Source organism: Anastrepha ludens, chromosome 6, assembly GCF_028408465.1.
Source record: "Anastrepha ludens isolate Willacy chromosome 6, idAnaLude1.1, whole genome shotgun sequence".
NCBI classification, from domain to species: Eukaryota; Metazoa; Arthropoda; class Insecta; order Diptera; family Tephritidae; genus Anastrepha; species Anastrepha ludens.
In genome coordinates, this window is record NC_071502.1 from 73,788,158 (window position 1) to 73,815,839 (window position 27,682).

At 36.2% G+C, this 27,682-nt stretch overlaps 1 protein-coding gene across 12 annotated transcripts in view; it reads left to right on the plus strand.

Annotated features, from left to right (window-relative positions):
* Nucleotides 1-27,682, plus strand: part of LOC128868100 (F-actin-uncapping protein LRRC16A) — a 157,771-nt gene that overhangs the window by 28,958 nt on the left and 101,131 nt on the right. For 3 of the 12 annotated variants that reach the window (XR_008455062.1, XR_008455063.1, XM_054109838.1), the window contains exon 1: nucleotides 1,654-2,066. The exons of 7 other annotated variants lie outside the window; for them this stretch is intronic. Coding sequence is in view for 3 of the 5 variants with exons in the window: in XM_054109838.1 (XP_053965813.1) it covers nucleotides 1,946-2,066 (121 nt within the window). In the remaining 2 variants the exon portion in view is untranslated. Of the gene's footprint in view, nucleotides 1-1,651; nucleotides 2,067-27,682 lie in introns of those variants that run through there. 2 more of the 12 variants (XM_054109847.1, XM_054109839.1) reach the window with 2 other exon arrangements.

The following is a 27,682-nucleotide window of genomic DNA, read 5'->3' on the forward strand; positions in this document are numbered from 1 at the left end:
CTATTGTATCTTAAAGCGAGTTTTTTAGTTTTTTTTTAAACAATTTTTTATGAATGAACAATTATGAATGAAAATTATTAATATCATTGCAGTCAGCGAATAAATGATTCGATATATTCGTGTTATATTTAATTCCTTTCTTATCGACTGTGAGTCTAAAGCTATGCAGTTATCGGCCGTGATAAAGAAGTAATCGGGATGAAGAACTTATTTCGTGGAGGGAGCCTGAGAAACTGATTTACAAGAATAAATAAAGATTTAAAGAAAATATTAATCCTAGCAATCCTAATAAGGATAATGGAAAAATTTTTATCAAATTATTGCATTGTCATCGGTCCTTGATAGGTGTGCAAAATTTCAAGTCGATCAGATTTTTAGAAGCCAGTGAAAATTAAGCTCAAAGATTCCGTTACATACATACATACATACAACCCGAGCTTATAAAAGTGTGTTAAAAATAAACACGAATTAAAATTTGCGAATTGCAGTTGCTAAAGAAATGTTCTTCATCTGACAGCGATGATGAAATGGAATAAATTATTGTGCACAAAATGAAATCATGTGATTCCGAAGCTCGTTGTTTTGCATTTTCTTTGCTTTATTTTTTTTTTTTTTTTAATTTAATACGAGGTAGCTTAAGATACATTTCTTTTAATTTTTCTGATTTTTCTTGCCATCAGCCAATTTAATCAGCTGTTCGTAAAACATGCAAATTGTTACTGGTTTTGCGTTCATGCACTCGTTTTTTTTTAATTTTCTCTTTGAGAGAGAATTCCCGGAAATTAAGTTACTGGCAAGTTACTGGATAATTTTTATATGAACAGATCTAATTTAAATATAAATAGAGGAAAAGTTAAGTAAGTTAAATATGTGCCTCATATAGGTACATAATATAATATTATAATTATTATTATGTATGATATTTGGATATTATATGTGATGCCCAACTAGTTCGAGTGTATATTGCTACGGCTAATGTTTACATGTGGAAAAATATCAAAAAAAAAATAAATAAAATTGAAGCTTTACAGCTAAAGTCACTGTACGAGTATACATTTGTATTTAAACACATATGGTGTACCATATACATACATACACATGAAAATAATGGTTTCGATAAATAGCTCTGAATTCTTATCTTCAAGTGTTTGTAGGAGCACACATACATATAGAATTGCCTGTAAGCATTTGGATACGCTCTCCACTGCTGATAATGGAAGCGTACTTGAGTAGTTGGTTAATGAGAGCGTTAAAGCGTGACACAGTGTTGCTACAAGGTATGTATGTTTATGTGGCTGCATTAAAATTTTAGCAAATCTTCGCTTATGCGTATAAAAAATCGTTTTCTATCTTTTCAAAAATTATATAAATATGTCTATTTGGAATGAATTTATAAAAAATATATACACACATATAATAAAAGGAAAACATTTCGTATGATCTATTTAGTAAACCAAAATTATTGATAAAACAAGTTATCACATTCAGTGATATGCATTCAAGTACTTTTATTTTATAAATTATATGCTACTTTTTGCTGCACCCATTACACTCTGCGACGATCCGTCCACCTGATATCGGAGTATTTGTGTTGACGCGATAAAGCTACCTTATTCAAAGCGCTAGTAGAGTATGGTAGTATTGAGTCACTTGTGCACAGTTAAGTACTAGCGGCATACAGCGGATTGTAACGAAACGTTCGAAAAGGCAAAAAAGCGTAAACGCGTGCGAAATAGTTTAGATTGACTGTGGTTGACGCGCATATTCCGCAAAAGAAAAATGTAAAATAATTAATATTGCTATTTGTAGCAGCATTAGCAAAGAAAATAATTCTAAAATATAGACAAAGGCTTTAACTTATTTATAAAAGAAAAAAGTTTCATCTTATAAGTGTAATCTAATAGTGGCTGTTGAAATTTGCTTTCAATTAATTTATAAATAACAAATGCTTAAATTTATACAAAAACCAAAAATGTATACTTTGGAGCTAATGAATCACGTTGGTGATTATCTAAGTAACATAATTCACTTACAAGTAATGGATATGACGAAGGGCAAAGACGAAGGTGAGTTTTTTATGATGAAGAGATAGTGCCACGGTAGCGTTAGCATTACACACAAAACGAATTATTATGTAAAATACCCGTATGGATTTCCGTAAGCAATCTACACTAGGACGCAGTGAAGAATCTGGCTCAAGCCTTTCTATTTTGTCGCCTGCCTGGCACCTGTTCTTGTACATATTATTCAAGTTGGTTGTAGGAATAACTTATTACACAAATTTTTTATAAATAATTTTTATTTAGATATAGGTATTAATACTGTATATAAAGCGTTTTCCAATAAGAGGTGTTATTCCCGTAAAAGATCAATGGTTTCGTTGCTTGTGTGGCACGTAGCGCCGTCTTGTTGAAAATAAACATTGTCCAGATCAATACCATCCAATTCCGACCATAAAAAATCGATAATCATCTCTCGATAGCGCAATCGATTCATTGCAACTGTTGCTCCAGCTTCATTTTTGAAAAAGTAAGGTCCAATGACTTCGCTGAACCATAAACCCCACCAAACAGTCACACGTTGAGAATAGAGAGGTTTTTCAATAATAACTCTTGGATTTTCTGAGCCCCAGACGAAGCCACCGCTGTGGAAATGGGCCTCATCACTCAAGATAATTTTTCGATGGAATTTCGGATTATTTTCATGCTTTTCAACGACCCAATCAGCAAAGACACGACGTTGTTCTTGTGTTAATTAGATTTTATAAGCCTTAAAACCGAAATCTTTATGCAAAATACGGTGTAATGGACAAACCTGGGTTTTCTTCAACACTTTCGGCTACAACAGCAATATTTTCGGCTGTTCTTGAGCAACGTGCACGGGTTTTATTCTTCACATCACTAACTTGTCCCAACAGCTCGAATTTTTTCGCCAATTTCTGTATTGCGGTCCGACGAGGTGGGTCACTCCAAAAATGTTCGAGTTTTACGAACCGTCTCTGCCAAATTTTTACCATTTCTATAGTGAATTTTAATAATTTCAATGCTTTGTTTAAGCATGTATCGTTCCTTTTTTATTAATGGCGTAGTTTCTACTCGTCAAATATCAAAAAATGACAGCTTCAAAAGTGACGTCTACCGAAATAGCGGGCTGTTCAAAATAACACCTGTTATTGGAAAACCCTTTATAAGTATATACTTAGTCTTGCCATAAGTTTTGTTACAAGTGTACAATATGAAATTATACTACTTTTTTAATGAAGTTCATTTTAGTTAACCATGTAAAGATTAAAAACGAAATTTTAAATTTTCATTCGAAATGGTCACCATTTGTTTTTACACAAGCCTACCGATAAGACCATTCAGCTATTGTATATTAGCATGCACGGTTCCCATGGATAATGACGTCGCTGCTCCAACCAAAGATTATTTGAGACTCTCCAAATTTCTGTGCGGTCTTCAACATTCAATCCTGACCACAAACTGTAGTCCAATCGATTCAGATCTGCACTTCCAGACGGCGATCTTCTGCAGCTAAGAACCGAGGAATATTGTTTTTTAGCCACTGCTTGGTGGTTTTTGCCTTATGGGCTGGAGCGAAATCTTGCTGGAAGATCCAACGCTCGCAATTGAAAAGGGTTCTGTTCAACTGCTTCACCACGCCTTCTAAGACATCCTCCTGGTACACTTTTGCCCCGGTCTTAACCTCTTTTTCGCAGAAATGAAGAGATGTAACGCCGTTACAAGACACTCCCAACCAAACCATTACAGATGCTGGATGGAGGCCACTCTGAATCCTTGGAACAACATTGTTTTCGTCTTTAGAAGTTTTAGCATACGTTTTGTCGTTTTGCTTATTAAACACATCTTCCACAGTGAACATTTTCTCATCTGTGAAAAGAATAATTTATGGGCGTTGACCGCGTGCCACCGAAGAAGTTACTTGCATATGTCGAGTATAATTTTCTTCAAGTGCGTTGCCAAAAGATGACCAGTGGAGCGACGGAAGGCTTTCATGTGGAGATCATCTCCAAATAATCTTGGCATGGATCTGCTCTATACATTCATTTCCCTGAACAAAAATATGGGATCGAATTTGTTCTCGCCGTATGCATTATAAAATTGTCACAGAATTTATGGCAAGACTGAGAACATAGTTTAGGCTGAAGTTGCCTTTCCTTAGTGGCTTTTAGAAAAACTGTAGAAATTTTCTATTTTTTTTTGTCTTGACTTAGCAATTACTTTTTGGACTTTTATTTTTTTTGTTTTTGTTTTCCGGGACGATTATTTCAAAATGGAAATTACTTATGTCTTCTTTTAATAATTATCGTACCTTTTTGTTTTTGTGCTTGATCTCCCGAGACGATTCTTTCTAAACGGGTCGGCTTATGTGTTCCTTTAACAACTATTTAAAACCATCATTGTTTTGTCTTCTGAATTTATGTTTCGGCACAATTTTTGCTGTCTTATAATTAATGTTATTCTTATGGATTTTACTAAATTCTAGCTCAGTTAAAAAAACCTAATTGTAATTCTCGAATAACCAGCATTTTAAAATGTCAGCCAAATCAAAATTGTGTCGGACATAATTTTTTAAAAAGAGTGTACTTTATGTAACTACTGCAATCGCATTGCAACTCGCTGCAAGTGTTGTGCTTAACATTTTGCAGATTTTCAAAGCAACAACATATAATACGCTCTTGTTACCTGTTAAACCTACATACAGTGAGTCACACTCAAAATTGGACACCTCACATATATAAACCAATTTATTTTCTACACTTTTACTAAGACATAAATTCAAGTTTTCTATATTGTATTTATTTATAAACACTCTTCGATGAAGATAAATATGCAAAAATTAAAATCGTTTTATTCGTAACTAAAAACAAAAAAATTCATTTCATAGGTTAGTCTCCTTCTTAGAAGGTTCACACTCAAAATGGGACACTTACTTTCTAGTTCAAATAAATTATGAGCACATATGAGCTAATATTTCGTGGATCTTTCTTTGTATTTTATTACTTCCTGTAAGCGACGTGGCGTACTTTCAACTACTTTTTTGCAGTATGTGGGCTCGATTTTTCCCCATTCCTCCAATACTGCTTGCTTTAATTGCGACTTACTGCTCACGCACCGTGAGGCGAGCCTTTTTTAAGTTCCCCCCACAAATGCTCAATAGGGTTCATGTTGGGAGACTGAGCAGGAGTAGCTAATACTTTTGGGCAGTTGTATAGTAACCAGTTTTTAGCATTCCAGGACGTGTGCTTCGGATCGTTGTCCTGGTAAAACATAAAGTTACTACGAATCCCAAGTTTTTCAGCACTGGTATGAACATTTTGTTTTAATAGGTTAATGTACCCTTTACTATCCAAGATTCCATCAATAATATGCACTTTTCCGACGCCAGCTCCCGACATGCAACCCCACATCATTATTGAGCCACCGCCGTACTTCACCGTCTTTTTAATATTCTTATCCTGCAATGCTTTTCCGTCCATTCTCCACACAAAACGCCTCCCGTCTGAACCAAACATATTAATTTTTGTTTCATCTGTGAATAAAACCTGCAATAAAAATAAATTATGTGGAGGCTTTGAAATAGCTAAGTTTTTTTTTCAATTACCTTAGACCAAAAGTCAAATTCCACTTATTCGAAATAAGTGGCTTTCGCCGGGGAACTCTTGCATAAAATTTGTTATTCTTAAGAAGTCGGCGAATAGTTTCTGCAGAAACTTCAAGGTTCTTTTCACCCTGGAGTTGTTTTTTTTAGGTCTACGGCAGATATCTTAGGGTTTTGCTTTACTAATCGTAATATAAATCTGGAGTTTCGATCATCAATTTTCCTTCTGTTTGTTAAGTTACGTTTTTTGTCACACACGTTACCTCTTTCCCTATACCTTTTAATAATATTATGCACTGTTGACTTTTTTTGCCAATTATTTCACTAATCTCCCGAATGGACTTTCTGTTTTTGTAATTTCTTATAATAATTTCCCGCTCAGCAATTGTTGTTTGACGCACTTGTAAAAACGATACCACTTAGTCGACATTTAATCAAACACTATGAAAAACAAGCGATTTACAATTTGGACTCAATATATAACGGTATTTCGCCGATAAATTATAACTGTCTCATTTTGAGTGTGAGTAGCTCACATTGCATTTGTTGTATACTTATAATATATTGTATATTGTTATTGTTTTTGTTTGAAGGGGAGTTTGTTGTTATAATTGCACTTCTAATATGTTAGTATACCTAAATAAATAGAAATGAGTTTAAATATGTTTGTAGTTTCTTATTGGAGTTAAAAGTTTTCATATGAGTATAAAGTGTCCAATTTTGAGTGTGACTCACTGTACATATTTCAAACGATGCCTTATTAACATTTGCTTTTATACAATATTATTTCGATAATTCCGAAAATCCATAAATTTAACTTTTCAAATTGAATTGTTCGAATGCCGCACCTTTTGCGCAACTGGAAAATCGCCATAGATACATACACGTACTAAAGCACTTGAATTTATACACCATTGCGCACTTATATTTGCTTAAAGCATAGTAGGCAAAAAAAAAATTAGCACATTGTGAAATTAAAAGAAAATAATACGTTAAAAAAGTGAATAAATACTCGTATATGCATGCACTCATCGGCGTATTAGTGTTAACACATCCATATACGCCATAAAAAAGCAAGCAAACGATGTTGTTTGTCGGTTCACCTCGCTTGACATGCGGAAGGCGGCTTTTCACACCAACCTCCTCAATTTTTGCTCGATTTTCACTCATACGCTGAGCTGCTTTTATTTTTGTTTTTAGTTATTTTATAACTATATAAATATAGGTACGCGTATCAGACATTTTTGTCATACTCGTACAATAAATATGTTCATGAATTCTGTACATAGTAAATACAATCAGTTAGCCGCTCGCCCTCTCTTTTTAAAACCATTGTGCACTGTTATACACCCTATGATCAAAAAGTACCGGGAAGGTGATGCTGACTGTTTTCTTCGGTTGCCAAGGCGTAGTGCACCATCCATCGGGCCAGACAGTAGGTAGGTAGGTAGGGTGGTTGTCGTAAGACACACTTAGACCTTCGGCAGGTCCATCATGATACCACTGGAGCTTATCCTTACTCTACGTGTTCCTTTTCAAACCATCCGGTTGCTTTAATAAACGAGCAGAGCTTCGTTAGTTTTAGATGATCTATATCCGCTACATAGGTTAGAAATGCTGTATCGAGGGTGCGCAGCCTTCTCCTAGCTAGGCTTTCACACTCACATAAAAGGTGTCTGACTGTTTCCTCTTCTTCTGTATTTAGACAGCTTCTACAGAAATCGAAGTATGGGAGTCCTAACCTTCTAGCGTGGCTGCCTATTAAACAATGACCTGTTAATACACCTATCATTTTTCTTATAGATTCCCTGTTGAATCTTAGCAAGATCTTCGATCGACCGCTGTTCCAGTTCGGCCATGTCTGTCTGCTTAGTTCGCATGTTGTGAAGTTTTGCCAGATTGTATTTACCTTTTTGATGGTTTCCCTGTCTATAAGTAATTTACAAGTGGCTATAGGCATGGGTATCAGCGCCTTATCCGGTTCGAGATCGAGCGTTGTACCGGCTCTTGCAAGTTCATCCGCCTTACAATTTCCTGGAATGTCCCTGTAGCCTGGTACCCAGATAAGGTGCACCTTGTAGCACTTAGATACGTCATCTAGTAGTTTAAAACATTCTAGAACTGTTTTTGACGAGTGTGTCTTTGATTCCAGCGCTTTTATTGCTGCTTGACTGTCCGAGTAAATGAAGACTTCATTTGTGGATAATACTCTCGTTTTTATTTCTTTAAGCCCCTCTTTTATGGCAGTGACTTCCGCCTGAAACACACTGCAATGATCAGGTAAGCGGAATGATTGGCATACTCCGAGTTTGTCGGAGTAGACCCCTACCCCTACTTTGTTATCCAGTTTTGAGCCATCTGTGTAGATGTTTACTTCATTTATCTTAACAATGAGCCCGTCATCCCATTCCCCTTTGGAAGGAAATACTGTGACAAAGGATTTATTAAAATTGATGTCCTTGGTCTTACAGAAATCCGTTGTGCTGGGAATGCAGGGGAATTGTTCTAAAATTGAGGAGTGCCCTCTTTGGTACGTTCTGAGTAGGCCGATTTCTCTTAGTCTGAGAGTTGCTTTGGCAGCTGTTTGCTTACCGTACTGCTCTATTGGCCAGACAGTCAATAAAGAATATTATTTATCCGTTTTAAAGCGTTTGAGAGATGCTGTACGTCGCAAACGGCCGGAAATGCGGGCAAACAATTCGTGGATTTTGCATGACGATAACGCGCCATGCCACTGAGCCCAAATTGTGCTGGGTTATTTGACCAAACACAAAGTAAATACCATCGTGCAAGTACCGTATTCACCTGATATGGCCCCGTGCGACTTCTTTTTGTTTCCCAAGTTGAAGTTACCACTTCGTGCAAGGAGATTTCAGTCGATAGAGGATATCAAAGAGAATGCGACGAAGGAGCTGAAGGCCATCCTTTCGTCGGCCTACCAGGAGTGCATGGAGTACTGGGTTAAATATTAGCACAAGTGTGTTGCTTCAGCCGGGTCATATTTTGAAGGAGATCAAATAGATTTGCCTGAAATTTAACTCTGTTTTGTTTTATTTGAACATTCCGGGTACTTTCTGATCATAGGGTATGTATATATGTGCAGAGAAGACATTCATTCTCATTTGTATTCGTATCATCAATTGTATTGCTTCACAAATTATATTATTTCACTAAAAAATTGTTATTTTTACGTTTCCTCTTCTTCAAAATTTTTATTTTATTTTACGCCATGTACTTCTCGATTTGACGTTGAAACGAGTTTTTTATAACACTAATAGGGTTACAATGACAAAAAATAACTTGGATCATGTAACACAATTCACTACTTAAAACTTTCTTGCTTAACAGTTACTAACTGTCACTTTTAGGTTAGGTTAGGTTAGCCTGGTTGGCAATAAACCATGCATAGACCTTTTGGTCCCTAGCGATACCAGATGGAGACCGACCTCTATGAATACCTAAAGTAGACATCATGTAGGATGTCAGCGCTTTTGGCGAATCTAAGTAGGGCTGGGAGCTCCGCTTTTGAGACGTCTTCCAGACCCTCAAACAGTGGGGCTCCCAGGCATCTTAGTCGCGTTTTTGATAATGCCGGACAAATGCACAGAAGGTGTTCTAAAGTCTCCTCAACATCCTCTCTGCATTTCCTGCATTTGTCCGTGTTAGCAATCCCTATCTTGTACGCATGTGCAGCCAATATATTATGACCTGTTAGCATACCTATGATAGTTCTGCAGTCCTTTCGCGAGAGCGTAAGCACGAATTGAGTCAGTTTTTTGTCATTAGTTCTACACATGACTTTTGCTGTTTTGCATGTGGTCAGGTTTGTGGTTGGTTGGAGCAGTAAATACCCGCTCCCACTCCGTCTAGAGTTTTAGAGCCGTCTGTATAGATGTGAAAAGTTCTATGGCCAGGCTTCGTGCCTTTGTGCCGTCCCTCCTCTTCAATTGTAGTGCGAAACCTTCTCTCCCAATTAAAGTACGGATTCATTTAGTCCGTGCCACCTGAGCTCCACTTTCCTATTGAGCTGTGACCGAAGGTTCTGCAGGTGAATACCCCCGCAGCCATTAGCCTCCTCGCGGATTTCGCTGCCAGGTTTTCCGCCATGAGGTCAATAGGTGGCATGCTGAGTATCATTTCCAGTCACTTTTAGCTTGGTTTAGAAAAAAAGTGCGCGTAATTTTGTTTAAATTAGTTTGGCGTCAATTTTAATATGGAACCCACAAAAGAGCATTTTCGTCATATTTTACTTTATTATTTCCATAAAGGAAAAATCGCAATAGAGGTTGCTAAAAAGTTGCGTGATTTGTATGGTGATAAAGCCTTAAAAGACAGACATGGTCGAAATTGCTTGATCAAATTCCGTTCTGGAGATTTTTCACTTAAAGATGAGCCACGTTCAGGTCGGCCAAATGATGTCGATGAAGACTTTATCAAGGCTTTACTAAAATTGGATTGTCATGTAACTTTGCGTGAGATTGGAGAGAAGTAAATATATACAATTTAACCGTTCATGAGCATATAAAGAGTCTTGGACTGGTAAAAAAGCTTGATATTTGTGTACCACATGAATTTAAAGAAATTCATTTAACAAACCGAATCAACGCTTATGATATGCATCTTAAACGCAATGAAGTCGATCCGTTTTTGAAGCGGATTATTACTGGTGATGAAAAATAGATTGTTTACAATAGCGTCAATCGAAAACGATCATGGGCCAAGCATGATGAAGTGCCACAAACCACCTCAAAGGCTGATATTCACCAAAAGAAGATTATGCTGTCAGTTTGGTGGCACTGGAAGGGTGTGGTATATTTTGAGCTGCTTCAGAGGAACCAAACGATTAATTCGGATGTCTACTGTCAACAATGGAACAAATTTAATACAGCCATCAACGAGAAGCGACCAGAATTGATCAATCGTAAAGATGTCATATTTCATCAAGACAACGCTAAACCGCATACATCTTTGATCACTCGCCAAAAACTGAGAGAGCTTGGTTGGGAACTTTTGATGTATCCACCATATAGCCGTGACCTTGCACCGTCAGACTACGAATTGTTTCGGTCCGTGCAGACCTCCTTAAATGTTAAAACTTTCGGCAATTACGAGGCTATAAAATCGCAGTTGGTGCAGTTTTTTTTGCAAATAAAGGCCAGAAGTTCTATGAGGCGGAATAATAAAATTGCCATAAAAATGTCAAAAGGTGATTAAAGTTCATTCTAAGTTTTAATAAAAACGTATTTACTTTCTTTTACATATATAAAGCTCCTTTTAATTGACATATCATTTTATGGCATTGATGTTTGTATATGATTTCGGAAAGTGGCCGCCGCGACTGATGTGTAGCGTAATCTTAATTTCTTTCTGGTTTATCGGTGTTGACATATGATTTTACATATCTCCATAAGGTGACCACGAGTCCATAGGCGGGTAAAGAATACCAGATGGTTAAATTTTCTAGTTGTAATACTGCTTCAACAATGGCTTGTGGACCATCATCTTGAATTGAACTATATTTTTTTAAAATTAAATTTGAACAATTTGCAATCGTTGCTGCGGTAATGACGGTCATAACGTCATAACGCCAAACGACCGAGAACTGTTAAACTGGCTGTCACAGCAACCAGTGTGGCGAATTTAAAAATCTCCACCTTTAAAAAGCACCTTGTATTTATAACTATTGCTTAAAAAATGGTCCTTGGTCTCTACATACCTGTATATGTATATATATAACGAACCATACTCACGGTTCCACAATTTTCGTCCGCTTATGGGGAGTGTCCGCTTATGGGGTTTGAAAAAAAACTCTAGGTTAAAATTACTATCCCACCTCTTTAAATAATTTTTTTATGTTCTTTTATGGTACGTTCAGTTTTTTTCATATTTATTGAAAATTATATATGTATATATATGTACATTTTTATATTGGGAACAATGAGTATATTTACACATTTCAATATACATATTTGATTGAACATATTTATATTTTAGGCTTCAAAAATTCATTTACCGTAGTCTGTCGTAGAATTTCCTGTTTATGTTTCAGAAAAAGGTTTTCAAGATGACATTCTAAAGTCTTGGCGTATTGCAATCCAGTAATATCGTCTCTTAGAAATTGTTTAATGCGACGCAGTTGTTCTAATGCTTCAGGATATGACTTGATCTGACATTCATCCTGGACAAACACAAAATTTGAGTCTTCGCTTTCTCCGTCAGATAATTCCTCAGTATTAATTTCGTCAATGACAACGTCAATATTATTGTCTTCTGTAATAACAACTTCGTCGATTAACAAAAACTCTTCTGTATACTGACCCTGCTGATTTTCATTTAAAATCTTTATCAAAGCCGCTAGTGTCGATATGGGAATATCATCCTCTGCCTCGAAGTCAGAACATTCAAGCGGAGCTTTTTGAAACCCGGCTTTGGAAAAACAATTCTTAATTGTTTCTGCCGTTACGTTATCCCATGAAGATTTAATAAAAAAAAAACAGCCTCCAAAATGTCAAAAGTTTTTGAAAGTCTGTCCATTGGAATGTCTCCGAATTTTGTCAAAATATGTTTGATTATATGGCATCTGTAATGACACTTAAAATTGTGTATTATACCCTGATCGAGGGGCTGACAAACGGATGTTGTATTAGCAGGTAAAAAGATCAACTTTATGTTATCTAGTTTAATATCTCGAGGGTGAGTTGTAGCATTGTCCAAAAACAATACAATTTTTCTCTTCTGGCAACTCATTTTTTTTATCAAACATTTCTAGCCACTCACACATAAGTTCACGAGACATCCAAGCTTTCCGGTTTGACTTCCATTCCACTGGCAAACTTCCTATATTGCCTCTTTTAAAGGCGCGTGGGCATGTTGCTTTTCCGATAACCAATGGCTTTTCTTTATCTCCAACCATATTGGCACACAATCCTCGAAATTAACCTCGGAAGATTCCCCACATATTCTTTTGAAAGTCACATTATGACGCCTACGCCATTTCTCCAACCATCCATTTGACGCAGAAAAATTTTGAATACCTAATCGGCCAGCGATTTCTTTTGCTTTTTCCTTTATAATAATACCCGATATTGGTATATTTTGGCTTCTGGCCTTAACGAACCATTCGAAACTCAAATGGTCAATTTTTGAGCCATCCGCGTTTAAGAACTTTTTCTTTTTGTTGACGTTATCACCGCCCATCCATATTCTTTTAATATCTTTTATTTCAACTATTGTCTATCTACTATCTTTGTTGTCCGTGGATTAGAGTATCGCGTCCGCTTATGAGAGGTTTTTATTGTTTTCTTTACACATTTGTTCAGTGATATATTTTGCTTGTCCGTTACCGAGAGGTCCGCGTCCGCTTTCGAGAGTTGATTAGAACAAAAAAAATGAGAAAAAGTGTCCGCGTCCGGTTATTAGAGTGTCCGGTTATTAGAGTGGAATTCGTTATAAAAACACAACATAAAGCTTGGTTCCTCAGTTTTTGTCCGGTTGTCCGCTTATTGGAGGTGTCCGCAAGGGGAGGTTTCCATTTCCAAAATTGAAGCACTTAACGATTTAAAAGAACTAATGGCGCTATCTTTTAGAAACTTTTGAATTAGGTAATTTACCAGCATTCTCATCTGCACAAAAAGTATGGCAAATTTAAAACCTTTTCCAAATGCTTATGAAAGTAATGGAGTTAAATTTAAATTCACATTTCTCTTTCATACATATTTAATTTTTGTTACTGACAAATCGCGGTTCATCTCAGTGACTTAAAATTCATTGGTGTATTATTCTTAAAGCAGTTCATTGCTTCTTTTCAGACTAACACACACGCCCATAACATTTTAAAATATTTGCAAGAATTCAAAAATTGGAATGAAAGTTATAAGAACAAACGCACGTAAACAAAGAGTTGGAGCGAATTTAAAACATTTACGTGGTTTCTCTTAACAAACACTTGTCGATAAAACTGTTGAGAGAAATCTTTTATTTGTTCTTGTGAAAGTCATTGTTGAATATTTAAATTACATCAAAATGTTAATACACTTTTTCACAGTGGGTCAAGATGCAAATTTATTGTTCATGAATTCTTAATTTGGAAAATATTTGATCGATTGCACTACATTTTGGACAAATATTTGTCAATACACTTGGATATAATATAGACTAAAGTTTAGTGTCTGGTATATAAAAAGTAATAAAATGTACCATTTTTAATATTTCATCATTAACGCCTATTTTTACAGCCTTGCTAAGATAATACTTTCTTTGGACAAAAATACTTTTTATGCTTGAGTTAAAAACAGAGATTAAAAATAACTGATATTTCAAAAACTAAAACTGAAAACTTGCCAGATTGTAAGGTTGTGAACAAAAACAATAAAGAAACAACCAGAAAAAATAAAAAAAGTACATATAAGGTATTGAGCACCATAGAAAGAGATTTATTTATTTTTTTACAGCGTAAAAAATTATTTCTTACTCAATAATTGTTACTAAACAACTTTTTCATGAAAAACTGTTAACTTTTGTATTGTAAAACCATGCAAGGTGTCCGGATAATGAAACACATGCCACCCATACTTTTTTAATTTATAAATGCTTAAACGAAATGCTATAATATAGTAGCAAATACTTTTATTTAAGCTGATGCAGTTCATGTAGCTCTACTTTTTTGGCCAGACGGTTTTTGCTACATATTTGTTATAAACTTAACCCAAATATTGGGTTGTGGAAAAAGTATTGTCGTATTTTCTCAATTGAGCGCGACATTTAAACATATCTTGCGTTGTTCTCATTGCATCGGGTCAGACTAAACGGCGATTTGAAGACGACCATCTGTACTACAAGTATCTCTTTGACAGTGTTGTGACCGTACGATTCAGTCTTAAGTTATAGGTCGTCAAAGATGGAGTCCACCAAGCAAGAAATTCGTTATATTTTACGTTTTTACTACCTTAGAGGTAAAAATGCAACGAAAGCGGCGGCAAAAATGTGTGAAGTTTATGGGCCTGATACTGTAAGGATTCGCACAGCACAGCGTTGCTTCGATCGATTTCGTTCTGGTGTAGTAGATGTCGAAGATGCACCCCGTACTGGTAGGCCAATTGTCGTAGAGACTGATAAAATCGTTGAAATTATCCAGAGAGACCGGCATGTGAGCATTCGCTCGATTAGTCAGGAACTAGGTGTAGACCACAAAACTGTTTGGAACCATTTGCAGAAGATTGGATTCCAAAAAAAGCTGGATGTTTGGGTGCCACACGTGTTGACGCAAAAAAATCTCTTGGACCGAATCAACACTTGCGATTCCCTGCTAAAACGGAATGAACTTGACCCATTTTTGAAGCGGATGGTGACTGGCGATGAAAAGTGGATCACGTACGACAACGCCAAGCGAAAAAGATTGTGGTCGAGAAGCGGCGAGCCGGCCCAAACCATCGCCAAGCCCGGATTGACCGCCAGGAAGGTTTTGCTGTGTGTTTGGTGGGATTGGAAGGGAATTATCCACTATGAGCTGCTCAACTATGGCCAGATCCTTAATTCGGTCCTCTACTGTGAGCAACTTGACCGTTTGAAGCAGGCGATTGAACAGAAGCGGCCAGAATTGGCCAATAGGATTGGTGTTGCGTTCCACCAGAGCAACGCTCGTCCTCACACATCTTTGATAACCCGCCAGAAACTACGCGAGCTCGGATGGGATGTCCTATCGCACCCATCATATAGTCCGGACCTGGCACCAAGTGACTATCATCTCTTCCGGTCCATGAAAAACGCCCTTGGTAATACAAAGTTGGCCTCAAAAGAGGCTTGCGAAAACTGGTTGTCTGAGTTTTTTGCAAATAAGGAGGGGGGTTTTATAAAGGGGGGATAATGAAGTTGCCTTCGAAATGGCAACAAGTTTGCGAACAAAACGGGTCATATTTGACTTGAATCAAACAAATACGACATTTCTTTTTCCCCAACCTAATATAATCGGATCTGATGGTTTGTATACTCGTACAGTAAAAAAATAATTACATTTGAAATTTTTTTTGTTAGTATACGTAACCATTATATTGTATTAATGTGAGATGATAATTCGCAACAAACAAAGCAAAAACATAAATTAAAGTTTAACGAAAACCAGGAATAAATATAATCCGTAAAATATCCCTACCTGTAGATAAAATAAATAATAAAATAAATCTGTCTATTGTAAACTGGAAAGCACTGGTGGTTATTGTTGTTGTTGTAGCAGTTCATCAAGCCCTGCCAATACGGTGTTATCGTCTATCTCATACAACGGTAGGCTCAGGAAATATGCTGTGTCAACGGGTTGGGTTTACGAGGGCATGCGAAGCGGGAGCATGGAAGCCTCGTTGTGGAGATGTTGCAGGGGAGACATCGGGAGTCATCCCGCGGCTGACCTGAAGGCAGTATTATGACAAGTCTGAAGCTTCGTCCACTACGAATCACTAGTGCCAGACGACCAGACGGCAAGTTTATCTTTGAAATGAAAAACACACGAAACAAATATTAAGATTTTAAACAAAGTGTCTACCAAAAAAGTAATAAATCAAATCCAATAGAAAAAAAGTATGTTTTGTTATAAAATAAAATCCGCCTAAATTTCCAAATTACAAAAATGTCAAACTGTGCCAAGTAATTTTTATAGTCAGCAATAAATCCGATAATATTGTACTTAAATTAATTCGCATTGTGAACATATGAACTTTGACCACTGTGCGCTCTAAGCAAAAAACTGACAAAACAAAAACTGTGATAAGCGAACAAACAACCATCGCTATTTGAATTTATTTATGTAAATAAATAGCAGAAAGGCAAAAGCTGTATAGCAGCCAGAAGCCTTCCGTTGTTAACTGTAAAACGTGATTTAGAAAAAATCAAAACAAAATTGGACTAACTGAAAGCGAATACCTTCCGGTAGATTATAAATTACCGTATTTTAGTTGCTTGCTTTTGGGAGCGTCTGTGAAATGGCGATTGTGATGCTTTAAAGACAAATACCTAAATGGGTCAGAGCTAGGCATCTAACAATGCGTGGAATTAGGTGGTTCGGCCACCACGGGAGCTGTGCCAGTTTACTCGAGCTTCATTAAGTTGATTAGCATAAAGTTATAAATGGAAAAAAATAATATGTAAAGCAAGATAGTATAAAAGATATGACAATGACGGCAATAAAAAAGCATTCGAGGCATCTAACTGATCAGACATGTTTTTAGTTCCTCTTGTTCGGCAAATAAATTAAATTTGCTTGAGAAAATTCACACCACCATAAAACGAAAAAGAAAATTGAATTGCGGAAACAAAAACAAAAACCGAAAATTAGTGCTCGATTTTTCGCAGCAGTTTTGCAAATCTTCAAATACAAATGCAATTTTGCAAGTATTGATATCTATCAATGATTGACCAGCTTGGACTATGGCGACATGCCAATCAATTTTAGAGCGCACCAAGTATGCGAAAATGCGAAATTAAAGCTACCAAACGTTTTTTTACTTTTCATTTTTACCAGGTCAACTAACGAAATCGCACTTTTGTTGTAAATTTGTGCAAAAGAAAAGCAAATAAGTAAATAAATAAATAAAATGAGTCTTCTTTTATTTGCACTAAAAATTAATTAACGCAATTGATAAAAGCCAGCTAGCAGCTACTGTGTGCGCACAACTTGGCCAAAACGAAAATCTATAGTAGAAGCCGATAACCAGTTTAGGCCAGACAACATTTCACTTGATTGCGGCGCGCTTATTTGTTTGTGTTGTTAACGCAATTTGGATTTTGGTGTCAAAACGTAAGCAAAGCAAAATGCGAAAAAATCAAAAACAACAATGAATTTCTCCAAATACGCAACGCGAATAAAAACAACTATGTGCAGGTACAAGCAGAATAATGCGGGTTACATTTGTTTTTTTAAACGCCTGCAACAATTTCGATTTGTAGCGTGCATTTAGCACATTTGTTGCGCGACTGGTTTTAACCCACTTCCACTGTTCTTCTGTTGCTATTCTATAGCATTTTTCCATATATGTAAGTATCTGCTTGCCTGCCGATTGTTTGTGCGCTTGATTGGCTGCCCAATTGCTTTACCAGTTGGTTGGATGGCTGCCTACCTGCCTACTTTCATGCAAGTTAGCTTGCCAAACACTGAAAATTGAGCACAAATGTTCTTTTGACAAAAATTTCAATTGAGTGTAATCGGCACACGTTCGCCAATGGCATATGGCTGTGCGAATAAAGCTAGAAAAAATATTCTTCGCCGAATGTGTGTAATGAAAAATTGCTTAAAGCGCATAATACCAATCGTACAGCAACAGCAACCAGTGGTTGTTAAACTATAAAGCTAAAAATTGAAATAAAAATGTTCCAAATCAAATCTTTTGATTTATATATATAACCTGTTTGTTAACCCTTATTAGCGTGTCGTCGCTTAGCGTTTATAGTTTATAGTTTAGGCAAGCAATGTAAAACTTGAAAAGAAGCTAATTTTTCTCAAATTTAGAGAAGCATTGCATATTCAACAGTTGTCTAATGAAGTAGCCGTTGTTTTCTTACAATATGTTCTGGCACCTTTAACTTGAGGGGTCTGATTCTTTTCATACTCGAGATCTAGGGAAGGGTCACTTAATATTAATATGCCAGCTTTAATTCCATTAAATAATTTTAATGTCGAATTAATTCTTTTATTGTCATTGCAACCCATGGCAGCCGCCGTAGCCGAATGGGTTGGTTCGTTACTACCTTTCGGATTACAGAGAGAGAACATAAGCGCCAATTATATATGTATATATAAAAATATGTAATCCATAGTAGGCTAATTTGTGGTATCCGAACGGTGTCAAGTTTCCATGCATGTACGATAAATGCTGCTGAAGTGACAGTCCATGGCCGGATATCCACTCAATTAATGTGGCTACAGTGCACCAAAAAAGTGTTGACCCAATATATATGTAACTTTAGGTGTGGCTTCTGAATCATATTCACAATCTGATCATTCTTGGTATGATCATCATATCTTATTTGACTGATGCATACTATTTCTGATAAATTTCACGCCTGGATTTGTCGAAGTTCAACATTAGCCGTAGCCGAATGATTTGTTACCGTTCGGCTGTGGCGACCTCGTAACCCTCTGTGGGCACGAAACACAAAATGATAGAAATGGTTTTTCCCCCGCGTTTTTTCTGCCATTAAAAAGCTCCTTATAAAAATCAATTTGCCGTTCGGTCCAAAGTCTTGGTTCTTCCATATAAATTAAATTAGTTAAAAGTAATCGCTTTCAAAGGACAAAGTATTGGCACTCATATTAATAAGGTTAATAAAGGGTCACCATATTTTGTAATGTAAAGTAGTAAATAAGAGATTAATATACTAACTTTTGTGGTATCTTTTGTGGTATCTTCTCCAATATTTTGCCATTTGCCATTATTCTTGCAATGTTCTTTGCAAATCCGATCTGCTTGAAATCGACTGACTTCTGGACCCTCGCTCCAACTCCTCCCACAGGTGTTGTATCGGGCTAAGGTTATTGGACTGTGGCTTAATAGGGCAACCTTGTCGATGTCTTGCTGAAAAGTGAATGTGTTCGCTATTTTAAGTTTTTCCGCATTTTTTTAACCTGTTAAGCGATTCGTTTTTCTTAGACAACTCGATTTACTGTGCTGAATTAATTTCAAGCGAAGACGGTCGATGCAAAACAGGTTTTCAGTCAAATATTGGATTCACCGTGTGCATTGGCTGAACGATTATGATAACGATTATCAGGAAAGCCAGTGTACATGCTTACTTTATAATGTCAAAATAACAGGGAAATTCTCGTTTTTTGCTTAACTTTAAATTTCATAGCATTTTCGGCATGACGTACATATACGACATTAACTAAAAAATGAACTTTTGAAATTGATGCATATATACGACTTAATCTCTTAACAGGTTAATATTCTCCTTTAAAATATTTACATAAATAGTTTTGACCATTAGAACTTCAATGAAAACCAACTCTCTCATACCAGCAGCTGACGCCACCACCACCGTTTTTTCCACTATCGGAATAATTTTTTTTTGTTGCAAACGCATTTTTGTGCTGCTCCATAACCTTGCTCCCAGTAGCTAAGTGGCTTGTGCTTGAATTCTTTTACCTCTTTACTATGTTGGTAGTTTTAATAAGTAGCTTGCGCCTTGCCATCCGGGAATTATAACCGGCCTCGTCTAACACTCGTCGAAATGTTTTGGAATCTACTTCCTTACCAAAGCTATTCTTGATATTTGAAGATATTTTTGTGGAGCTGATGTTTGGCTCCCCTTAACTTTTGGATGCTTTGGGCGCGTTCACGTTATGTTAGCTTTTTTAGGCAATAATTTTAGACAGAGGTTGCAGCTTTGAAACTTTGTGCAATGCTGTGTATTTCTTCGTACTATTATTTTTCCAATACACATTAATATTTTGAGAAGAGACAATTATTTTGGTTCTATGTGAAGGGTAAGTTTTAAGTTATTTAATTTATATGGATAAAATAAATAAAATTCACACTAATGTTTATCTTTATACCAATAGTTTTTAAATAATTAAATATCAGAGAAATACGTAAAAATTATGGAATTTTTGACTATAATTTTCATAATGTGAAGTGCTCCAATATCTATATCTGGGAATGTATGTATTATGATATATAATTACATTCTGCCAAAAAAATATCGGGAATTGTTTATTTAAAAAGCGCGCGTTATTCATATGTCAATATTTTATCCTCTATAGTCTCGCAGAGTTTGAGCGTGATCTGTCAATCAGCTTGTTTTTGGCATTTATCTAATTATATCAGTATAAACACAGGTGGGCTAGTGCAAAACTATGGATAAAAACATCGAACAAAGAATTTGTCTTAAATTTTGTGTTTTGAACGAGATTTCGTGTGCCGAATCGTTGAAGATGTTACAGAAAGCCTATGGCGAGTGTGATTTATCAAAAACACGGGTCTACGAGTGGTGTAAGGCTTTTGCAGAGGGCCGAGAAGTCGTGGATGATTTGCCCTGATCTGGTCGTCAATCAACGTCTTCAACGGATGAAAACGTCGACAAAGTCAAGGAAATGGTGCTGGAAAACCATCATTTAAGTTTGAGGGAGGTAGCTCGCGATCTTAACATGTCTCACGAATCAATTCGCAACATTTTACACCATCAATTGGGCATGAGACGCGGGGCTGCACGACTCGTTGCAAGAGAGTTGAATTTATTTCAAAAAATTCATCGAAAGAAGGTGGCTGAAGGCTTGTTTGAGTAATTGATTCCGAACCCAATGTTTATCCAGCGCATCATAACAGGTGTTGAGACGTGGGTATATGAGTTCGAAACCCCAAAAACCACGTCAAAGTCGGTCAAAAGTGAAAGTCATTCCATTCGTTTTCCTTGAATATCATGGTATTGTGCACTCGGAATTCATTCCAAATGGTTCTACGGTAAATAAAGAATATTATTTGGAAGTTAAGCGACGTTTGAAAGAGAATGTGCGTAGGAAACTGGCCAATTTGTGGAAAGAAAACTCATGGACCTTGCACCACGATAACACACCGTCTCACAAGGCTCATATTGTGAACAGTTTTTCGACAAAAACTCGACAAATATCATCGAACAACCACCGTATTCACCGGATTTAGCCCCCTGTGTCTTTTTCCTTTTTCCAAAACTTAAATTGCCACTCCATGGACGACGCTTTGCGTCGATACAGGTCATTAAGGAGAATTCGCTGAAGAAGATCTCTTCAAACATGTTTAAAAGGTGCTTTGATGACTGTACTAAGGCGACATAATGAATTTTGATGATTATCCCATTATTTTGCGTTTTATTGAACAATTCCCGATACTTTTTGGCAAAATGTACATAATTGTACTATAATTGCCACATCATAGACTTAATTTTCGGTATAGACACTCTCAACCTAGCTCCACTATTATGACTATTCAAGATTCATTTCCTGAAATACCTCCACCCATAACATCAGTTTATCTAACCTACATAGTTAAGCCATTATGACTATTGAAGGTTCTTTTCTTGTTCACCTTTTTTTTACTGAAATACCGCCACCCATAACCAAAGCGGGTTTGGCGATCTTCGAAGGCAATATTTCATTATGCCTTGGAAAATTATTTAACTTTAGGATCTTTACATGTAATGCAATTTTTTATTATAACATTGTATTTACCTGTCTTTGTCTTTTAATTTAATTTTAACGTACATTATTTTGATTTTAATGTGTTTTTTTTTTAATTTAATTTTTTTTTTATCTTATTTCAATTGTTCTGTTTTGGTTAAGTTAAATGAAATTTTAATTTATTTTATTGTTATTTAATTTATTTAAATTTAAATTCTTTTTCCTTCTTATTATATTATACATACATTTGTATATTATAAGTTCAGAAAATTAGTTTGTAAATAAATATATGAACAAAGTTCACGGCACTAAAAGCTATCAATTCAATCGGAAAATCAAAATGTAATTGTGCGCCAATCGCAAATATAAAATCTCAGCAAAAACCAGATGCCTCAAAACACTTAAAAGCTGCATGCGTACAAACAAACAGTCGTAGATGTATAATTTCTACTTGTACTCGTAATAGCAATCTCGTATCTAATGGTATGCGAAAATAATAACGAATTTTCTGAGAAAAAAATCATAATGGTGTGCGTTTGCAAACAAATCTGAAATATTTTGAAGATAAATTCATCTGATTTATAGATGCACACACCGCTTAAGTATCAAACTTCTTGAAAATCTCCTATAATAAAATTTTCATTTTGTGGGTGTTTCGGCTTTTTAAAGCTGTTAACCTAGAAAACATTTGTTTAAATTAATTTAACTGTGCGCACTCACTGCTCTTTTTTTATCATCCTAAGCGCCTATACTCGTACAAATATTGCCTACCCAACGAAACTTTATCATTGATGTGCTACTGAAACGACCTGGATTCACAGCGCTGAGTTTGAAAAGTTACGGATATAAGTTTTGATTGCCACAGTTCGTACTGGCACGCACAAAAATGACATCAACGGTAGCTGATTATACTCACAGCTTCTTGAAATAATAAAAATAAATTTGTTATTACAGTTTTTGTAAGACTTTTAAGTTTCCACAAACTTAGGTTTTAGCCTTCGAAATCGTTTATATTTTTTGACATGGCAAGGTAACTTCATCCTAGTATATTTGTTGGTGGCACTTCCTCCAGCATTATTTTAATCACATGCTATTTAGCTAATGTAAAATACCTCTCCATTGAAAGTGAAGGCTTCAATATGCGGCGAGTAACCTCTACTAATAGAAAGTTTAAAGCAAACACATAATTACCTCATAGAAGTATTACATATGTAAGTGCATGAGTACATTATTCCTCTCAGTTATAACCCTTCAATCTTGAATATACTATAAGTATACATATACTTTGTCACTGGGTCAACTACTAAGATACTCGAACACCTTCTACAAAAGTTAGTTACTTGTTATGAATAACAGTTAAATATTCCCAGTGTTTATTTACAGCAAGGCCATGACTCACTTCTATTGCAAAAAAAAGCTTAAATAAATTGAAATAATAATAAACGAAGAAAGTCTTGTGCCTGTATGAAAGACTTCGCTGAATTATTTATTCGCTAACTATCGCACATATACCTACATACCCATACAAGTTCGCAAAATCAACGATGAATGCTATAAGTATTCGTATGTGAAATTGTTTACGTAGCGCCTATGAGTGGCGCAGTTAAACGGATATATCAGGTCAGTCCATAAGTTCGTGCGTATTTTACCCATAATTTCACTTTTGTACGATTTTTGCATACAAAAAACTATTCGCGGAATATAACGGAACTATTTATATTTTCTTTGATATATTGTACAACAAGTGATTTTAAACGCGAATAGAAGCACGTGTTGTTAAAAAATAAAGTGGAATCTTCGAACGCGTATAAGAGGCATATTTTGTTTTTATTTTTTTAAAGTGGTAAAAATGCAACAACTGTTGCTGCAGAAATAAACTCCGGTCACGGAGAGGATACCGTGAGTGTAAGGACTGCGCAAAAGAGGTTTTCAAAATTCCCAAGTGGTAACTGCGAAGTGGAGGTTGCCCCGCGCACTGGTCGTCCTGAAGTCTTTAAGTCCGACGCCTTGCTCGAACTCGTGGAAGCTGATGCAAATTTTACAGCCGATATGATAGCTCAGAGGTTAAATTCATCGCATGGAACAGATCACAGGCATCTGGTTCAGTTGGGAAAGGATTCAAAGCTGGGAAAATGGGTTCCACATAGACTTTCCGTCGCCAACCTTCAGGAGAGAGTGAATGGGTGTTCTCAGCTGCTGCAACGGCTTGAAAATGAAAGTTTTTTGAACCGTATCGTTACTGGTGATGAAAAATCGGTCCTTTATAATAATCCTGTTCGCAAACGCCAATGGTTAGATAAAGATGAAACACCAGAACCGACCCCTGGAGATGGCCATCACCCCAAGAAGATTTTCCTGTCTATTTGGTGGGATATGGCCGGTATTGTTTGTTATGAACTTCTGGAATCAAACCAGACGATAACTAATGATTATTATTCCCATCAACTATCAAACCTGAATGCATTTGCACTTAACAAAAATCGACCGTCTTTAGTGAATAGACGCAAAGTTTTGTTTCACCGCGACAACGCAAGGCCTCATACCGCAAGGCAAACATTAGGCAAGCTGAATGAGCTCGGATGGGAGCTAATGCCGCATCCACTATACTCTCCGGATATTGCACCTTGTAATTATCACCTTTTCCGTGGACTTCAATTCCATATGAGTAACAAGAACTACTCCTCAAAAGAAGCTATAAAAAGTGATATCGAAGTGTATTTTGGCTCCAAGGACAAACAATTTTTTGAGCAGGGAATTAAAAATTTGCCTAAACGTTGGGAAGACATTGTAAATAATGAAGGAAAATATATTATTGATTAATAAATCAAATAAACATCTTTTTTATTAATCTTAAAACCACCTTTAAAAAACGCACGAACTTATGGACTGACCTGACATTATACCATTCGTTATAAATTGCATGTTAAGAGGCAAGTAGACAAATGTTAAGCACATAATTTATTTGACCTCGTAAAAAGGTTGTTGTGATGAGCAACAAATTGACAACGCGTAAAAGCACAAATGAATAAGAAATATTAGTGTTTGCAGATTACAAGGTGAAGTCCAAAATAAACAAAACTGAGGTAAAATAGAAAAGACAAAAGTTTTGTTCTGATAAGTTCGAGTTTATTTATTCGAAATAGTCCCTGGACGGACGCAAAACGTTTTCCTTTTATATCCAAATGCAGTTTTCTGAATAGGTAGAAGTCACAGGGAGGCATATCAGGCGAATACGATGAGTGAATGATGGTTAAAATGCGATTTACAGTTAAAAAATCAGTCACAAGAGTGGATTGATGGGATGGTGCGCTATTATGCAATGCGTCAACTTCCTCCTTCGTGGTATTCAGGGCGAATTCGACGAATGCGATGCAACAAACGCTTCAAAACACCATTGACGGTTTGGCCCGTTGGCGCGAACTCCTTGTGGACAATTGCCTTGGAATCGTAAAAACAAATGAGCATCAACTTGATTTTCGACTTCCCCAAACGCGATTTTTCGGGTGGTGGCTCTTCTGGGGCCTTCCATTCTGTTATTTTTACATTATTACTGTTATTAAAAAAAAAAAAAAAAAAAAAGAGATTCTGCGTAAGATTTTTGGACCTTTCCACGTTGGCAACAGCGAATATCGCAGACGATGGAACGATGAGCTGTATGAGCTTTACGACGACATAGACATAGCGCGGCGGCTACGTTGGCTGGGTCATGTCGTCCGAATGGATACAAACGCTCCGGCTTTGAAAATATTCGATGCGGTACCAGCTGGTGGTAGCAGAGGAAGAGGGCGGCCTCCTCTGCGTTGGAAAGATCAGATGGAGAAGGACTTGGCTTCACTTGGTGTGTCCAACTGGCGCCGGTTAGCGGTTATAGCGCCAATTAAGAAGAAGACTGTTATTTTTAAGGCAGTAGTCTGCTTTACAGGCTTCAAAAAATCGATTTTTTTGTTTTGTTTTAAATCTCTTCCAAAACTATCCAAGAATATGTCTTTAAAATTCCAGAGGCCAATTCGACATATTTTCGAAGCTAGAGCAGTTTTGGTGGCCGAGCGTCGAGCAGGTGCGAATGCTCAGGCAGACTTTAAAGCGCGTTTTCTCGAGTTTTCATTTTCACAAGTGTTGGAAAACGGTGCCGGCGATAGCAAAAAGAATATATGTCCGATCGAAATAAACCAAAGTGATCTAGCTTCAGTATTAAATTATCTTCTATTTGAACTAAAAAAGTTGGACAAAAGTATTATTTAAACTACTTGTTTTGCAACTTAAAGTCAATTTTTTTTCTTAAAAAAGTGAATTTTTTTTTCAAACTTCGAAAAAATTTGGAATTTTATAACTTCTTCGGTATTTTTTTAGTTCATAAAGAAAAGAAACTTATAAAAATTAAAAAAAAATTTGGTTCGACTGTTTCAGATGCATCGCACGACCTCCATCACCGGCACCGATTTACAAGTGCAGACTCCAGGCGCTCCAGAAAAATACTTACAACTTTAAAAAATTTCAATATTTTTTAAAAATAAATATTGTTTTTTAAACCTTAAATATAGTACACTATCGTCTTAAAATTCCGTTTACCGCAATCATTTCCTTCCCTTTCAAAAAAAATTGCTAAAAAAACGCTTTTTTTCGGCTTCTAAAGCAGACTACTGCCTTAATATTAATAAAACTTATTAATTAATATATTTTTAACATTAAAAACAAAAGAATATTGTGTAAACAAATACAAAAAAAAAATATCATGGACTTGGAAAATATCAAAAAAATTTTTTTAATATTTTGGATTCAGGTGATCTCAGCGTTGGGCTTTTTTTACGACCAGCTGAGAGTGTTTTGACTTATGGATCTACTAAGCGCAGCTGAGTGAAGTTACGCTCGGCGACTAATTGCTTGCTGAACTATGTATCATTTAAGTGTGGCATGTTGAAAGCAATTGACTTCTTTTTTCAACGTTTTTACTTTTACACAACAATCTATGTACTATATATATGTATACATATCTACACATTAGCAAACATTTACTTTTCCAATAAGTGCTCTTCAAGTAGTCAATGGCTCTACATGTTATTACAGCTGAGCTGCCACTAGGCGTTTTCTTTATATCTGTTGACACAATTCCAGTGCAAGTGAAACCCACTTTTTCATGCAGAAAACAAAATATTAGAAAATGAAATGTAGAAAAAACCATTGCATCGCTACGTACACTCTTTCTTACCTAAACAGCAATGTCACGCCCCTCAGCAGGCTGCCAAATGTATAAGCCAAGGGCCAGTAAGTACTATAAGCTTGTACTTATTTATATTTACTTTCTATTTTTTTGTACATGGTTAGCATGGCTGTTGAAACTACTTTGTTGCAGCTGAGACAACGACTGCAGACGTGCTGCACAACTGCGTCTTACGCCTCAATACGCCAAGAATTGTTGCGTGTTACACCTTAATAGAAGCCCTGCAGAGAAATCCACGTAATTAGTAAGAAGTTGGTCTATTTTTAATAAATTTATAGTTCGACTGCGTTTACTAATCATATTCAAGCCTCAAATATACGAACGCCATATACAGAAGCTTGAGTGTATACGGGCCAGTGAATTCTAAGGTGTGACGTCTAACAAAAGTTAGCATGGCATATGACTTAGTTATATTGTAATAATCTTTAAATCGAAGATTTCACCCAAGTCCTTAAATACCATATAAAGGGATTTCCAATAACAGGTATTATTTGCGCTATCAGAGAGATGACTAACAATTTTTTATGGCCGGAATTGGATGGTATTGATTTGGACAACGATTATTTTCAACAAGACGGCGCTACGTGCCACACAAGCAACGAAACCATTGATCTTTTACGAGAAACGTTTCCGGACCGTGTTATCTATAGAAGAGGTGATCACAATTGGCCACCGAGATCTTGTGATTTAACACCTTGTGGCTTTTTTCT